The sequence below is a fragment of the Heliangelus exortis genome, chromosome 1 (genome assembly GCF_036169615.1).
Source record: "Heliangelus exortis chromosome 1, bHelExo1.hap1, whole genome shotgun sequence".
Lineage (NCBI taxonomy): Eukaryota > Metazoa > Chordata > Aves > Apodiformes > Trochilidae > Heliangelus > Heliangelus exortis.
The window spans coordinates 196078407-196095392 of record NC_092422.1 but is presented as its reverse complement, the minus strand read 5'-3'; the positions used below and the strand labels follow the sequence as shown (position 1 = coordinate 196095392).

At 44.3% G+C, this 16986-nt stretch overlaps 1 protein-coding gene across 2 annotated transcripts in view; it reads right to left on the bottom strand.

Annotated features, from left to right (window-relative positions):
• LRGUK (leucine rich repeats and guanylate kinase domain containing) overlaps window positions 1-11187 on the bottom strand; it is a 63807-nt gene extending 52620 nt beyond the window's left edge. For both annotated transcript variants that reach the window (XM_071734229.1, XM_071734230.1), the window contains exons 1-6: window positions 10873-11187; window positions 9660-9761; window positions 8914-8995; window positions 7037-7137; window positions 6227-6308; window positions 2232-2356 (exon numbers count right to left, since the gene is read on the bottom strand). In XM_071734229.1, the coding sequence (XP_071590330.1) occupies window positions 2232-2356; window positions 6227-6308; window positions 7037-7137; window positions 8914-8995; window positions 9660-9761; window positions 10873-11082 (702 nt within the window). In that variant the 5' untranslated portion in view covers window positions 11083-11187. The remainder of the gene's footprint in view (window positions 1-2231; window positions 2357-6226; window positions 6309-7036; window positions 7138-8913; window positions 8996-9659; window positions 9762-10872) is intronic.
• Window positions 11188-16986: the final 5799 nt, after the last annotated feature.

The following is a 16986-nucleotide window of genomic DNA, read 5'->3' as shown; positions in this document are numbered from 1 at the left end:
CCCAACACTGATCCCTGGGGGACACCACGGCCGCCATTTTGATGCAGCCCCGTTCAGCACCACTCTCTGGGCCCGTTCCAGCCAGTTCCTGACCCAGCACAGATGCCCCTGTCCAAGCTGTGGGCTGACAGCTTTTTCAGGAGAATGCTGTGGGAGACGGTGTCAAAGGCCGGGACTAATTCCTTTTTTTTTGCAAATTCCTCAGAGTCCAGAACTGCACATCTATTTTTCTGTTTGTTTGTTTGCAAACAGAAGGGGAAAAAAAAGGCTTTTTGGTACAGGTAGGCAGTACTGACAGTTTTTGAAGGCCTTCTTCCCAACCTTCTTCCTAACCTAAAAATCTCAAGGGAAAATGGAAAAGAAAACTGAATCAAAGAGAAGAGAGGGGATGACTGCTCATGAAGAAAAGAACTGTGTTTTCTTCTAATTAGCAAAAAAACCTCCAAAAATGCTATGCTGAAATCTGTCTATTTACATAATTTCCACATGACTATCTGCTTCACTAATTAAAAAAGACAAGCAGTGGTAGAAATAATCAGAGCAGCATGGAAGAACCAAAACTGAAGAACATGTTCATGTTAATAAGGCTTAGCTGTTAACATAACCTCCCAAACATTTCACAGAGCAGAAAACCATTACTAACAGAATTATTATTAGGCCTTTTAACAGATGAGAAAATCAGGATTGAGTGACTGCCTGCAGTTCTCCCTGAAGAAAAAATTTAGAGAAAAGATCTTCCTGTCATGTTCAGAATTTCTAGAGATGATTTTGCCAATCTGAGTCCACCTTATTCACCAAAAAATGGAAAAAAAAAAAACAGATTTATTGCCACCTATGGAAGCTACTGAAGGCATTGTATATATGAAATATATATAATATTGAAGGACATAGATCTCTGAGGTCCCTTCCAACCTCAGCCATTCTATTCTATGAAATATATTAAAAATAAGTTAGTGAAAACTATTTAATATATTATTCAACACATACCACTTCCCACTTTTAAATGTGAATATCTGTACTGAATATCAAAGCAGGAATAAGTACAAAGGCCTATCAGGCCTTGGCAAGTACAGACTTTGGTTACTCTCTTCTGTATCAATTACTACAGAACAGAAGAAAAATCTTTAAAATATTTTAAAGACTGGAAAAGAGTATTTCTATTCTTGATAAGGAGTTCATTCACTATACCTAAAATATTTATGTAGGTGTTTAAACCTAATGGAGCAAATATGAGCATATTCCTCTCTATAGGTTTTTTGGTACTGATTTTTAAAATTCCATTAACTCCTTTAAAAATTATTATTACAAAGTCAAATCTCTTAGGAAGTAGCCTGTTGTATTTTAAACTGCATTGTATTTAAAACAGCTTTGCCTGGTGCTTCTCTGCAACCTCTGTATTGATGGCTCTTCCTCCAAAGTATCTTGAAATTTTTTAGATGAAATCATTGGTATTATTAAGGATATTTTGTAAACATGGAACTGAGGAACAGTGAGATAAAAGTCTTCCTAAAACCTCTAAAAGAGAAAGATGGGTACAAAAAGTGGAGGTCTACATCTGGGCTGGTTATCCTTGGTTATCTTCACAACCAAGAGAGAGAAACAGGTACTTCCAAGGCTTGATGCATCTTCTGTTAATTTAATTATCAGCAGCTGGGTCAGAATTAAATAAGTATTTTATGTGTCCATTCCTCCCTACTGAATTTTGAGGCAGCAGAGAACACCAAACTTCATCAGCTGTTGTCTACACTGCAGAAATCTGAAGCCAGGGCAGATAAATCCCAGTAAAGCTCCTAGAAATACAACTTAGAAATGCTGAATTTAAACAGATATCTCGATGCAAAGCTGGCAATATAAAGCTTCTGATCTCATTAGAAAGTCCTTAAAAATTAAACTAAAAACCTTTAATAAGAAATCAGCTTTGCATAATAATAAAAGCAGATCAACTGAAGTTGACTTGGTTTCTAAAATGAACGGGGAGTTCTGTTCTACAGCCCATAACTTTTTAGGCATCACCTTAGCAACAACAAAACCTACCCAGAGGAAATTAAAATCTTTGGAGAAACTCAAAATCCAGCTGATGAGATGACCTTCACACCTGGATTTAACCTTTATCATTCCCAGTATGAATTAAAAAATGGCCCAGTATTATACATATCTGTCACCTTCACATTTATTAAGTTATTAATACACTGATAAAAGAAAGAAAACAACTGGAATTACTTTTCTCTTACCAGATTGAGGATTCTGATAGGCAAATTCTCAAGGCCCCTGATTGCAAGGAGTCTGTTGTGTGACAAACTGAGATGAGTCAGGCTGTGACACTTCTCCAGTCCTCTTATCTCCTCTATGTTATTAACTATAAAGGATTTTTTTTGCATTTAAGGAAAATAACTGAACACAAAAGCTTTGCAATAATTAGTAGCCAAAAGTAGCTGAGTTTCATAGTACAGGGAGCTGGACATCAAATGCTTCAAGAGAAAGGGTTTTAAATCCCAGCTGCTCACACCCAAACCCTTCTGGAATTTATTCTTGTTTTAGTGACAAAGCTTTTTGTGGGGCTGGAGGGAAAGTGACACTGATCCAGCTAGAAATATCCTCATTTTCAGAGGGTTTTTTTACTCAGATTGTGTCTGTGACCTGACTTACAGGGCAGCCCCCTTCAAGCTGGCATGACCAGGCTGATGGCAGATCAAGAAAGTAGTGGAAATGAGGGAACAAAAATGAGGGAAGAAATTAATTCTGCCAGCATCTTGCCAAACTGTGCTGGAAATCCACTGGCTTCTCATCAGATGCATTTGTGCAGGTGAAAACCAGAGGGATCTTTGTGTCACTGACTTGAACTGTTGGGTCAGCTGCAGAAAACAGGGATGTGGCTGACTAACCCAAGGAGGGAGTGATTTATTCACATTCTCAGAGTACTTCTGACAGCTCTAAACTGACCTTGGCCTCCAAGCATCATGCTCAAATCATCCAAGAAATAAATAACAGGTGATAGTACTATATGGGGCTGTTTCTCTCTAAATATCAGAGAAATATAGAATCACAGAATGGCTAAGGTTGGGAAGGACCTTGGAGATCATCTCCTCCTCCAACCTCTCACCCAGCCCAGGTTGCTCCAAGCCTCATCCAACCTGGCCTTGAACACCTCCAGGGAGGGGGCAGCCACAACTTCTCTGGGCAATCTGTTCCAGAGTCTCAGCACCCTCCTCCTGAAGAACTTCTTCCTAAGCTCCAGGCTGAACCTCTTCTCCTGCACTTTCAAACCATTTCCCCTTCTCCTAGCACTGGACACTCTTCTGAAAAGTCCCTCTGCAGCCTTCCTGGAGGTTCCCTTCAGGGATTGGGGGGCAGCTCTAAGGTCCCCCTGGAGTCTCAACACTCCCAGCTCCTCAGCCTCTCCTCATGGCAGAGCTGCTCCAGCCCCTGGATCATCTTTGTGGCCTCCTCTGGACTCATCCCAACAGATCCATGTCCTTCTTCTGCTGGGGACACCAGACCTGGAGGCAGGATTGGAGCTGGGGGTCTCCCAAGAGCAGAGCAGAGGCTGGGAATCCCCTCTCCTGATCTGCTGGCCCTGCTCCTCTGGATGCATCCCAGGACAGGGTTGGATTTCTGAGCTCCAGGAGCACACTGCTGGCTCACCTTGAGCTTCTCACCAACCAACACCCCCAAATCCTTCTCTCCTGGGCTGCTCTCAACCCTCTCTGTACCCAGCTTGTAACTGGGACTGACCTGACCTGGATGCACTTGGACTTGTTGAACCTCATGCAGTTTGCCCACTTCTCAATCCTGCAAAGGTCCCTGTTATAAATTATCCCAGTTCTCTACTGGTCATCTGTACTGAAAAGGGAAAGTGTATTTTAAATTAACACTGACCTCAAAAGCTGAAGTAAAAATAGTTAGGATTCCTCTCAGCAAACTTCAGTATAAACAGTATTACCCATACTCCTTAAACTAAGCAGATTCCCTTTGACAACAAATTTTCTCACTTTGCTCTCTTACCCTGGGATGAACTCCAGAGGTACCTGGCCCTGTATCTCTGCACTGACCCAAAATCAGATAACACAGGAATCTGAATTGTTTGGTGACTGAAGATGGAAAAATTGCATTTTAAGTGTCCAAGCTGGAGTTACATAAAGCTCAAAAAAAATAGAACTGAAAAGAAAAAAAAAGTAGGCAGAAGATGCAGGACATGGAGGAATGCCTTTAGGCAACCACAGAAGAAAACATTTTTAATTGATTTGAGAAACTGAAGCCTAGATGGGGAAAGAGGAGAAATGAGCTGCTAAGCACAGGGTCATCTTTTCATAGGACCTCACACTAAGCTGCTTCTGTCATTGGAGAGAAGAAACTAAAACTCTCCTGATATTTGGCAGATATGGATTGATTTGCACCCAGAATGCAGAGACTGCTTCTCTTTCAACTGGGGAGGAAGAGTTTTGGAGAGGAAAAAATTCTGTTTAAGCCATAAGCATCAAAATGAGGCAGCAAACTGCTCAGCACTAACAAGCAATACAATCAGTTTTAGTCCTTTAGTGACTCATTATAATACTTTGCCAGATATTGTTGCCCAGGCTGTTTCCCTTTCTGGTTTGGGCAGTTTAGTCCTTGAAAACTCATTTATAAACCTGTCAGGTGTGGTTGTGTGTGCACCTGTCAGGAAAAAAAAAAATAAATTACAGTGACCTTACCATCTGCATCATAATTCACTTAAATATGGTAAGAAACGCTTAGTTATTGTCAGGGAAAAATGCATGCCAAACATTTCTGCTCCCCCATGATATTTAATCCAGTATTTTCATTGCTGATTACAAAGAACAGCTTGTTTTGTCTGCCTTTTCTTCAGCAAGGAGTGCTGGAGATGGATTGGGAACAATGCCACTTGGCTGATCTAAAATTCTGCACTTCTGAATTCTGTGCTCTGTTTCAGAGGGTCCCCTTCCAACTGCACACATGAAACACTTTTTTTCCCCCCTTTCAGTGGGGTCTTCACTGACAAATGAAGAAATTGAGGACAGCACACAGCTGCATTGAAACCACAGGAAAAAAAAAAAAAAAGACTGATTCAGATTGACAATACAAGCCTCTGATCTGTTTTTTTTTATTTTTTTTTTTATTATTCCTTTTCATTTTGCTGTATGGCTTTTCCTCTGCACTGGAAAATTAGAATTGCAAAAGGGATGGTGTCTCAATGCCATTTTCTGACAAGAATCATGTCACCTGCACACCTTGTAAAATGGGTGAAGAAGGTAACCTGCATGCTCTGCAACTGCTTTATCTGCTCCTACATGAAAAAGGCATTGCATTCATATTGTTTGGTAATGGGCTGCTTAGAGGACAAGAGACAGTGGGAAAAAAAAAAAAAGAAAAAAAAAAAAAAAACACAGCTGCAACAACCTCCTGCCTTCTCCTTTTCAGAGAGCAGAAAATCAAGATGCAATTTATGAGGCAAAGAGGAAAGGTTCATGAGCCCTCAGGAAGCAATTTTAAGGAAGGCAGCATGCCAAGATGAAACTCCAGAAGACTTCTCAGAAAAGGGGAGGGAGAACCTTTAGGGAGAGGCTAAAGCTACTGTGGACAGCCTTGGAGAAGGAAGCAATGAAGAATCTTCATCTGCAGGTTCACACTGATCTGATTTCTGCCAGAACAGTGTTTCTAACCCCAGAGTGAGAGCAGGGAAGGGAGGCAGCAGAACATCTGCTCTCTGTGTGCTTCCCTCAGCATGCTCCAGGAATTTTCCCTCCTTTAAAGATTCTCTTCATTGCCCTAAAACAGCCTCGTCCTGCACGAAGCCTCTCCCTGTGTAATTAACTAAGATTAAACAACATGCACCTTTTTTTTTTTTTTCTTTTTTTCATTTAAGGCAGCTTAATATTCCAAGCTGCTTTCCTATTAACCTCCCTCATACTAAAAAACTCCTGAGATCAGTTATTACCTCTGCCATGCAAAGACAGGGGGGGGATGTCACGTTTTGCTGCAATTTAAAAGGCTGCAAATTAAAAGTTTTTTTTTATTTTGTGTGTTCCTCCAGCAGGATAATACCTTCCATGGACACACAAACACCTGGAGGAGCAGGCATGCTGAAGGAAATGAAGATCAGTTTCACCACCAGGATTACAGTGTTTAATCTGCCTTCAAAAGACAAAACTACTATGGAAAAAAAAAAAATAGCAAGACCATGCAAACAAAGAGTATTTTTCCTCACCCAAGTTTCCACTAAGGATACAATCCAGCAAGAGTTTAGTAAGTGACTGGTAGGCTGACAAATCTTGCATTTTAGGTATTTGATTGTGTGAAAAATCTACTTCCTAAAGAAAGAAAGAAACAGAAGGTTACTTTGCTTTGTTTGTTTCAGCACCTGCAGCTTTCTTGTGAAACTAAATGGTTGTGACATTAAAGTGGAGATCAAAGGGGTGGAAGAAGTTAAGATCATTAATATTGGGACATAAATAGAAAGGTTATTTTAATGCTACATAGAATTCACATTTTGGGCACTTCCAAAACAATGATTTCTTCCAATGGTAGCACTAATGGTCCTGCAATTAAACTTACATCTTAAAAAAACTAACACAGAAATACATGAAAGTTATAGTTCAAAACAATCTGCTTTTTATAAACCAAAGTGGGCAATAAAAAAATAGAAGAGGCACTCTTAAGGTACCCTTAGGTACATCTTTCCCAACAACAACTGGCTCCAGGGGATCTGAAAGGCAGGACTTGATCCCACTAAAAGTCTGAGGGATTTGATAAGCAGGGAAAAAAATATCTGGCCATATTTACCCTTGGCTGTGTTAATACATCTTCTCATGGCACATCAGGGTTCAGAGTGGAAAATAAAAAAATGAAATGTCCAGTATAAAATACCCAAATATTTGGAAAAAAATTGAAAATTTCAAAAGAGGTAAAAAAGAATAATAAGGAAGGCATAAAAATTTGCTTTTACATGTGTCCAGATACAATGTCTAAATCAGATTTCAAAATAATTTTGAATTTAAACCTATTAAATGTTTTTTTTCTTTTTTCTTTTGCAACTTACCTTGAGATTTTTAGGTGGTTTAAAAGCAAAATATGTAGTCAATTCATTGTAGGAAGCATTCAGTTCCAATAAATAAGGCATGTGACTGATACAAGAAAGATCTAGGAACAAAACAAAATGTCAGATCCTGTAGGTGAATGAACAGATAAGTGCAGAGATCATGTCAAAATGTGATAATTATGTCCATCAAGAATCAATTTGCAGTTACACATTCAGAAAGAGATGATTAAAAGGCAGAAATCAGATAGATTCAACAGAAAAAAAGATTTCTAAACAGCAAAGAATAAATATGCCAGCTCTACAGTGAATTACCATTATGTCAACTGATTTGCCTAAAAGCCAGGATATAATTTTATATTCTAGTTAACTTTTGAGACACTCCCTCTGAACTAAGAGAAGTATTTAGGCCACTACTGAAGACTAAATGATTATTTGCTATGAGAAAGTCCCTGCTCTGGTCAGACCTGGCCTGCAGAAAAAATTCTGTTAGGAAAATGGGCAGGGAGAAGTGGTGCCTTACAGAATGTCCTGGTTTGGGCCAGGAGAAAGGGGATTTTCTGTCTTGTGCTTTTGCTTTCAGCTCAGTCTCTTGTCAGGAGCTGCACTTGCTGAAATTCACAGCAAGTTTCTCAGGCAGTGGCTGCTGCTGGGACTGAGCCCACTCCATGGTTATAGTTACTGCTGGAGAATGGGCTGCAGAGCCAAGGACACTGCTCAGCTCTGAGGAACATTTTGCCCTCCAAAAGGAGAAAAGGAGTCAAGAGGTCCCACCTGAAACCCTCCTGTGGGGAGGAACAGACAAGAGAAATGACCAGAATTGACCAAACAGAGGATTCCATCCCATCCACCTCATCCTCAGGAGAAATTGGAGGGATCCCCAGGCTCAAAGCCCTTCCTGCTTCCCCTTCTTCCCCTCTCCCTCTTTGCTTCAGCATCCTGGGAGGATTCCATCCCTTCCTCTGCCTCTGCTCCTGATCCATCCCAGCCTGAATCTGTGTGTTCCTGCCTCCAGCTCCCAACTGCTCCTGAGCCCAGGATTCCAGCCTGGACTTTCCCAGGGCTGCCCTGCAGCCTCAGTGGGGATGGGAGAGTTCTTGGGGGAAAGGGGGGAGGAACCTGGGATCAATTTTCCTGTAGATTTGTATAGATTTAGTCATTTTTCCTATTTCTCATTCCTGTTCCATTCAAGCTGTGTAGTTTAGTTCCCAACCCATCAGTCTCTCTCCCTTATTCTCTCTCCTTTCTTTATCAGGGAGGGGAGGGGGATTAATAGGGAGAATCTAGTACTCAGTTTAATTGCCAGGGCAGTGTTAAACCCTGACATGACAGCCATGTTGCTATTATCAGACTCCAGCACCACAAATGAAAGGTACTTGAAAGAAACAATGCATCACAGACTATTCTCTTTCTTTTAAATTAAAAAAAAATAAGCTGGGGAGTGTGGGGGAGAGGGAAGAAGGTGGTGGAGTTGACCCCAATGTCTACTTGTTCCCTTCTAAACCCAGGAGATCTTTTTTTTTCATGTTTTGTCACCTTGGGGAAACCTTCAGAAAGGAAAGGCCAAGGCTGGGGAAACTGGACCAAACAGAACTTGAAATATTAGGCCATCTGCAGATGAAAAATCTCAGCCCCAACCTTCAAGCTTGCATTTTATCTTTGGATAATAAACTGAACAATAATCTGCACCTTCCCCCTGGTAACCATATGGTGGGAGAGCTCTCTGAAGGCTTCACACATCATTCTCCAGCAGCCACTGCCTCAGCCACCACTTAAAATATAAACCCAGGCTTTGTGATATTAAAGCTACATGGTAGGGTGCACTTCTCATCCTAAATGATCCCCCAAGCCCAGGATTTACCAGTGTATTTACTACATACCATTAATTTTATTATGTGAAAGTTCCAGCTTCTCCAGGTGAACACATCTGGAGAGAATGTTAATGTCACTTAAGTCACGACCCTGGAAAAAAAAAAAAAAAATAAGGAAAAGACTTTAATAACAAGCTGTATAACTTCAGGTGTTGCCCCAAGGGACACACAGGGACAGGAGAAATTGAGGAGGTGCCCCAGGATCCCTCCAGCTGGATGTGTCAGAAGAGGATGACATATTGAGCAAGGGATGTTAGAGCTGCAGAGTACCCATGGATGGAGAAAATGTCAAAAGGAGAAATTAAAACACAACCAGGAGAAACAACTGGAGCTAGGAAAAATGCCAGGAAAACAAGGCTGCATCAGAAAGGGAGCATCAGCAAGTAATATTTAAAAAGACACAACCATTTTAACTTTCTAAAGGGACAACAAATGTAGATTTCTAAGCTTTTTCCCATGTTCCTCTCTTTTTCTTCTCCAAGAAGATAAATTTTTGCTCATGAAGACAGCCTGGGCAAGGAAAAAAGTGAAAACCACAATACCAAGACAGCATTTGTCAGCAGAACCCATGCTGTGCCCTGGCAAAAGTCCCACATACATGAAACAGCCCTGACAGGTAGAGAGAAAAATCTGCCTTTTGAATTTTTTTTTATTTATTTATTTTTTTTTACCAGACCAACTATTTGCTGTTTGAAAAGAGGAAACCTCTGAGCAGAGGAGCACTTTTTACACTGCTGTTCTTTGCTGATACTTACTGGGAGTGACAGATGAAGATAAACATATTCAACACCAGGGGCTGAGTGCCCCAGCTTGTGGAGTCCCTCAGCCAAGATGTCTTCATCCAAAACTCCATCAAACTGACCCAAGAAAACACCAAGAAAAGTGGGGGAGGGAAAAAGAAAGGATTAAGGAATGGATTAATTTCATTTGTGAAATGAAAACTCCACACTCTGTAGAACCCAGGGGTTGCTTGGGATGCAACTGGGAGCAGCATTTAATAAAAGTCCTCAATCAAATGCTGCTTCCAGTGCTCCATTGCCCTAAAAAGGGCATTTTTTTAGGAAAAAAAGATGAATAGAGCCCTCACAACACTCCAGTGGGATCATGTCAGGTACAAACTCTACAAATTTAAAACACTCAGCAAGGATTTTGGGGGGAAACTGGGTTTTTTTGGTTTTTTTTTTTAACCTCCTGGTTTAAATGCCACAGAGGTTGAGCCACCAAGCTCCCATTTTCTGAGGTGTTAACATCTCTAATCAACCAGCACTGAGCTAACCCCAGTGTTGTACCCCAATATGCCCATTATTGGAGGCTCTTTAAATCTGTTGAGCAGGAGAATTTAGTGGAACTCTTCTGAGAACAATTTTTGCCAAAGAGGGGACCTGACAGATGGCACTAATGAACCACTGGGTAGGCTTAATGAGAAAATAAACCAATGGTTTGTGAAATTCCTGTGAGCTGGGAGAAGTCACACAACAATTGCCAGTCTGGGGACCAAGACAAATAATGTGTCAGGTGGTAATATTCTTAATTATAGCACCTATATATTACAGCAATGGAGACTACAGCTACATTTCCACTGGGTAAAAAAAAAAAAAAAAGAAAATAAAAGTGATAAGGCTGTGGCTGGGGACACTTTAGAGCCCAGCAGAGCAGGGAAAAAAAATCTCTTGGGTCCAGGGGCTGGGCATTTAAACAGCAAAAGGCTTTAATTTGGCCATCAATAACCAGTTTATCCTTAGGATTTATAGATTAAGGAGAGAGAGGGACAAACCAGGACTATCCTGGGCACCACAGGGACGAAAGGGACCCTAAAAAAAGGGCAGAAATGAGAGGTGAGGGGATACAGATCAAACCATCCTCATCACCACCACCGATTCCCCCTTTTTTCCCCCCAAACTACACTGAGGAGGGCAGGGGCTGTTCCCTCCTTTTCCCAGACAGCTGAGGAGGGCGATGGAGCTGAACCTCTATTTCCTGTTGCTCCTCTTCCTCCTCTTCTTCTTCCTCCTCTTCTTCTTCTTCTTCTTGGAGAGCAAGACTCAGCTGGGACGGCCGCCGGCTGCCAGGATACTGCCCCTGGGAGAGCCCCGGCGAGAGGTGTCGCGACAGCCCGACAGAAGCGAGGAGCTGATCCCACAGGCTCCCCTCTGCCCCTTTCTCCTTGTTCCCCGCCATGAAGGGAGGAAAAGAAGGAGGAGGAAGGGAAAACTTCGCACCCGGGCACCTTCACCCCTCAGGCCAGGCCGCCGCCATCTTGTTTGTGCTCCCGTCTCCACGGCGACGGGGGAAGCACCGCCCACCCCTTCCCGCCCTTCCGCAGCCAGCCAATAGAAAAGCGGCGCGGGAAGCGGTGCAGGATGGGAGTTGTAGTTTTCCCGGGCGGGGCGCTCTAGGCAGCGGCCGGGGGCCGCGGAGCATGCTGGGAGTTGTAGTCCACCCGCCTCAGGTCGCCTCAGGCGGTGCGGGGTGAGGGGCGGAAGGTTCCCCGCAAACATTCCCTGTTTGTAAGGGGATGGAGTGACAGGATGAGGAGGAATGGTTTTCATCTTAAAGAGGGGAGGTTTAGACTTGGTATTAGGAAGAAATTATTTCCCGTGAGGGTAATGAGGCCCTCACCCAGGTTGCCCAGAGAAGCTGTGGCTGCCTGGCAGTGTTGAAGGCCCAGGGGGGTAAAATGTCAGCTTTTGAAAGGTCTTTGTTCGTTGTCCTTTTTTTTATCACCAGAAAAACTTGGGTGCTGCCACATGTAGGGTCCTGGGGAGCATGGACCCCTCTGAGCCCATGTTGTGCCCATGGGTGGTGGCTGCTGGTGCTGGAAACTCTCTGGGGTGATGGTTTAGTTGAGCTTTGCAAATCACTGCAAAAATTAAATTAATTTAAAAATTGTTTTTAAAAATTACTGCTTTGTTAGCATCCCTCTTTGAGGAAATAAAAACCTCACCACACCAGGTTGCAAGGGAAGAAATACAGATGCCCATTTGTAGCCAACAAGTTTTCAGCTAAAAAAAAAAAAAAAAAAAAAAGGCTTACAGGCACCACTCAATATAAATCTTGAGATGCTGAAGAAATTTGAGTTTTGTGTGAGTGTGTTTTGTGATAAGTGGAGTTGTGGTCATGCCCTGTGGCAGTGAATTCATTAGTGCAGAGTGAAAAAAAAAAAAAAAAAAGGAGAAAGTTATTTGTTTTCTCTCATTTTAGGCATCTCCCAACCTCAGTTCATTATTTACCTTTTTTCTTACAGGGTAAAATGATAAAGCCAAAAAATAAAGAAAGGGAGAAAGAGAAGATCTGCCAAGATTTGTGAGGTCCCTGTGAGATAAACATGGGGAGGACCCTGCTTTCCATGGAAAAAAAAATTAATGGTGGGGAGAAAGGATTCCTGCCAAGTGCAGTGGGTCTCCAATATGGTCATGACAGCCAGGTGGGCTTTGAGAGTCTTTTAATTCTGGGTTTCAGTGTCACATAATTACCTTCTGTGTGTTCATAAAATGATGTCTGTCTTCAACTGCAATCACTGTTGCTTAAAAAAAAAATTATGTATAAAAGGAGAAAGGTATTAAAACTCCTTATGGGCATTGCCCACTGACTTTTATCTCTGGGCTACAGGGAAACATTTTGATAACTGCAATAAAGCTACCCCCAAATTACCTTCCTTCATTATCTTGCTGGCCATAAATGTTAAAACCCTTAATGAGATTTACTCCTTTTCTCCTCAGCTCCCAGTGCCTCCCCCCTCCACCAACCCTCTGGGCACTGGGGCTGTGCTGCAAAGGTTCTTCTCCAGGTGGTCCATGTTCAGGGATGGGCAGCAAAGGACTGGAGAGCTTGGGAAAGGATGAGGGGGAGATCCCTCCTGAGAGAGGGATCCTAGATGAGTCTTGGGATGTTTTGGGGTTTGTTGTGGCTGAAGAGGAGGAAAAAAAAAAATAAAATTGGCTCACCAGAGCAACAAAGCCAAACAAGAATTGCTGCTTCTCCCTATTCAGGAGCAAAACTGAAGCACTCAGTGCTCCCTGGAGATTTTACACTACATGGACCTCTTCTCAACACTCTCAGGTGATTCAGGACAGTCCTGCTGCCTCTCTCAGCTGGCACAGGTTGGTTTTTTGGGTTTTTTTTTTCCTGCTTATTGTATCTCCCACGTTTTTAAACCAGGCAATCAGGTCACCCCCAAAGGAGGTGGGAGATTTTCTGCCCAGCTGAGCTGTGTTTCTTCAGCCAGGACTTGTTCAAAGGGCTTTGAGTTACCTGCAACCTGGGCCATGGAAAAACGATGAGGTTTTAGAGAGAAAAGAAAGGCCAAAGAACCTTTTATTTTAGGTCATCACTTTGGCAAAGTTTGACACCTTGCAACCACACAAGAAGGAGCCTCCCCAGCCACAAACACCCAGAGCAGCAGAGTCCTCCCAGGACCTGGCACTGCTCGTGAGCAGGAGCCAGCAGTGTGCCCAGGTGGCCAAGAAGGCCAATGGCATCCTGGGCTGGCTCAGGAACAGCGTGGCCAGCAGGTCCAGGGAAGGGATTCTGCCCCTGTGCTCAGCTCTGGGGAGGCCACAGCTTGAGTCCTGTGTCCAGTTCTGGGCCCCTCAGCTCAGGAAGGAGATTGAGGTGCTGGAGCAGGTCCAAAGGAGGCAACTGGGCTGGGGAAGGGATCCAGCACAGATCCTCTGAGGAGAGGCTGAGGGAGCTGGGGGTGTTGAGGCTGGAGAAGAGGAGGCTCAGGGGAGACCTCATCACTCTCTCCAACTCCCTGAAAGGAGGTTGGAGCCAGGGGGGGGTTGGGCTCTTTTCCCAGGCAACTCTCAGCAAGACAAGAGGGCACAAGAGGTCTCAAGTTGTGCCAGGGGAGGTTTAGGTTGGACATTAGAAAGAATTTCTTTCTGGAGAGGGTGCTCAGCCATTGGAATGGGCTGCCCAGGGAAGGGGTGGATTCTCCATCCCTGGAGATATTTCCAAAGAGCCTGGATGTGGCACTCAGTGCCATGGGCTGGGAACTGCAGTGGGAGTGGATCAAGGGTTGGACTTGATGAGCTCTGAGGTCCCTTCCAACCCAGCCAATTCTAGGATTCTATGATGATTCTAAGTGAGGATTCTGGGGGGCAGGAAGGCAGCTGAGCTTGCAGGAGGTTGAGGAAGCTTCTTGCCTGAGCTTTCAGCTCTCCCAGAGGCAAAGGCCACAATAATCAAATGAATAGTTAGCTGGGCAGCCTCTCCACGTGAGGTGGGGCTGGAGATTTCATGGGAATAGAGGAGAGAAGAAAAGGGCAAGTCCAAAAAAAAACAGTTTACATGGATTGGAGAGGAGCCAGCAGGGCTAATGAGTTCTCAGCATGGAAGTGTCCCAGAGTTTATTTTCCTACCATCTGGAAAATGCCTGCCCCTTCCACTGGGACTTGTGATGATTCAGGCAGGAGAAGGGATTATTAAAAACTCAGAAACACACTTTACCTCCCTTTCTGTCCCCTCCCACCCCATCTGTTTGGCTCTGGAAGTGCAAGGACTGGCTGCCTGCTCACTGCTCCAAGATGAAATGGCTCCTTGAAGATCTCTCTCTCTCTCATCCCATAGGGAATGGCAGCTGGAATGAAATCAGCCTGATGGCTTTTGGCCTGGAGACAGATTGCTCCTGAATGGGGCCATCAAAAGGAGAAGCAGACCTGGGGAAAGGAAGTGCCTAATAATTTGTAATTCAGTAATTTGGGGGACACTGAAAACACTCAGGGTGGAAAAGGCACCCCAGACCTTCTCTTTGCTTCCTTGATCCAGCCAGAGGGTTACTGACAGCATTTTCCTTTCCTTTTCCCTTTCCTTTTTTCTTTCCTTTTTCCTCTCCTTTTCCCTTTCCTTTTTCTTCTCCCCTTTCCTTTTCCTTTTCCCCTTTCCTTTTTCTTTTCCCCTTTCCTTTTTCTTTTCCCCTTCCCTTTTTCCCTTTCCCTTTTCCCTTTCCTTTTTCCCTTTCCCTTTTCCCTTTCCTTTTTCCTTTCCTTTTCCCTTTCCTTTTCCCCTTTCCTTTTTCTTTTCCCCTTCCCTTTTCCCTTTCCTTTTCCTTCTTTCTTTTTCTCTTTCCTTTTCTCTTTTCCCTTTCCTTTTTCCTTTTCCCTTTCCCTTTCCTTTTCCCCTTTCCCTTTTCTTCTTCCTTTTCCCTTTCCCTTTCCCCTTTCCTTCTTCTTTTCCACTTTCTCTTTTCTTCTTCCTTTTCCCTTTCCCTTTTTTCTTCCTTTTCCCTTTCCTTTTCCCTTTTGTTTTTCCTTTTCCCTTTTCTTCTTCCTTTTCCCTTTCCTTTTTCCTTTTCCCTTTCCCTTTCCTTTTTACCTTTCCTTTCCTTTCCTTTCCTTCCATGTTTGAGACCCACTGCAATTTACAGGAATCCTTTCTCCCCACCATTAATTTTTTTTTCCATGGAAAGCAGAGTCCTCCCCATATTTATCTCACAGGGACCCCACAAATCTTGGCAGATCTCTTCCTCCCTTCCTTTATTTTTTGGCTTTACCATTTTACCCTCCCTTGAGCTTTTTACTCCAGAAACCACACAGTCCAAATTGAATGCTCAAAGCTAAGCACAACCATCCCAGAAAGTCAACATCTCCCTGCCCCATTCCTCCAGGAGCTGCATCCAGCCTACAGGCTGGGGACAGAGTGGTTGGAGAGCAGCCAGACAGAGAGGGACCTGGGAGTCTGGATTGCCAGGAAGCTGAAGAGGAGCCAGCAGTGTGCCCAGGTGGCCAAGAAGGCCAATGGCATCCTGGGCTGGCTCAGGAACAGCGTGGCCAGCAGGTCCAGGGAAGGGATTCTGCCCCTGTGCTCAGCTCTGGGGAGGCCACAGCTTGAGTCCTGTGTCCAGTTCTGGGCCCCTGAGCTCAGGAAGGAGATTGAGGTGCTGGAGCAGGTCCAAAGGAGGCAACTGGGCTGGGGAAGGGATCCAGCACAGATCCTCTGAGGAGAGGCTGAGGGAGCTGGGGGTGTTGAGGCTGGAGAAGAGGAGGCTCAGGGGAGACCTCATCACTCTCTCCAACTCCCTGAAAGGAGGTTGGAGCCAGGGGGGGGTTGGGCTCTTTTCCCAGGCAACTCTCAGCAAGACAAGAGGGCACAAGAGGTCTCAAGTTGTGCCAGGGGAGGTTTAGGTTGGACATTAGAAAGAATTTCTTTCTGGAGAGGGTGCTCAGCCATTGGAATGGGCTGCCCAGGGAAGGGGTGGATTCTCCATCCCTGGAGATATTTCCAAAGAGCCTGGATGTGGCACTCAGTGCCATGGGCTGGGAACTGCAGTGGGAGTGGATCAAGGGTTGGACTTGATGAGCTCTGAGGTCCCTTCCAACCCAGCCAATTCTAGGATTCTATGATTTGGATGCCTTGCCAAGGATTTATCCCCTTCCCTCTGCCTCCTCTTCATCCCTCTGTTCCCTGAGGAGCTGCCATCCCATTTTAGCTCCAGTTCCAGCTTCCTCTGGTGCTTGTCCTCTTTGGGACATTCATACCAACCTCTCTCACTCTTCCATCTCTTCACAACCACCTCTCCTGCCAGCCTGCCTCACTTTGTCAAATTTTGGGCAGGCAAATTTGCAGCAGAGCTGCAGAAGGAACCATTCTGTTGGGATGAGCAGGCAGGGGGGAGCCTGGGAAAGAAAAAAAAACCCCAAAAAGGTGACAGAAAAGCCAGAGCAGTGACTTTTTCAGGGACTCCCAATGGCCATCCCTGAACGTGCAAGTTGGTGGGTGGGGGGCTTTCCATCTTAACATGGCAACTTCTCTCCTAGGAGCAGGAGTCCTTACTCAGCTGAGTAGCCACTTTGGCCACAAAGGGCCCCATCTATGGAAGGGAGGGAGCATTTTCCTAAGTTTTGTCAGGACCCACGTCCCCCTCTGTCTCCATATTTAACCAACCATCTCTAAAGCCCCCTCTCCAGTCTCCTGTTGTCACCTCTGTGCCCAGACCACTCTTAACTCCTCCCCAAGGCAGGGGTGACCCCTCTGGGGCAGTGTCCCCCCCACCCAACCTCTCCACATTTGGTAGCACAGACTCTCAGAATCCAATAAAAGGAGGGACTCAAGGAGTTTTCTCTGGTTTCCCAGAGCTTTAGG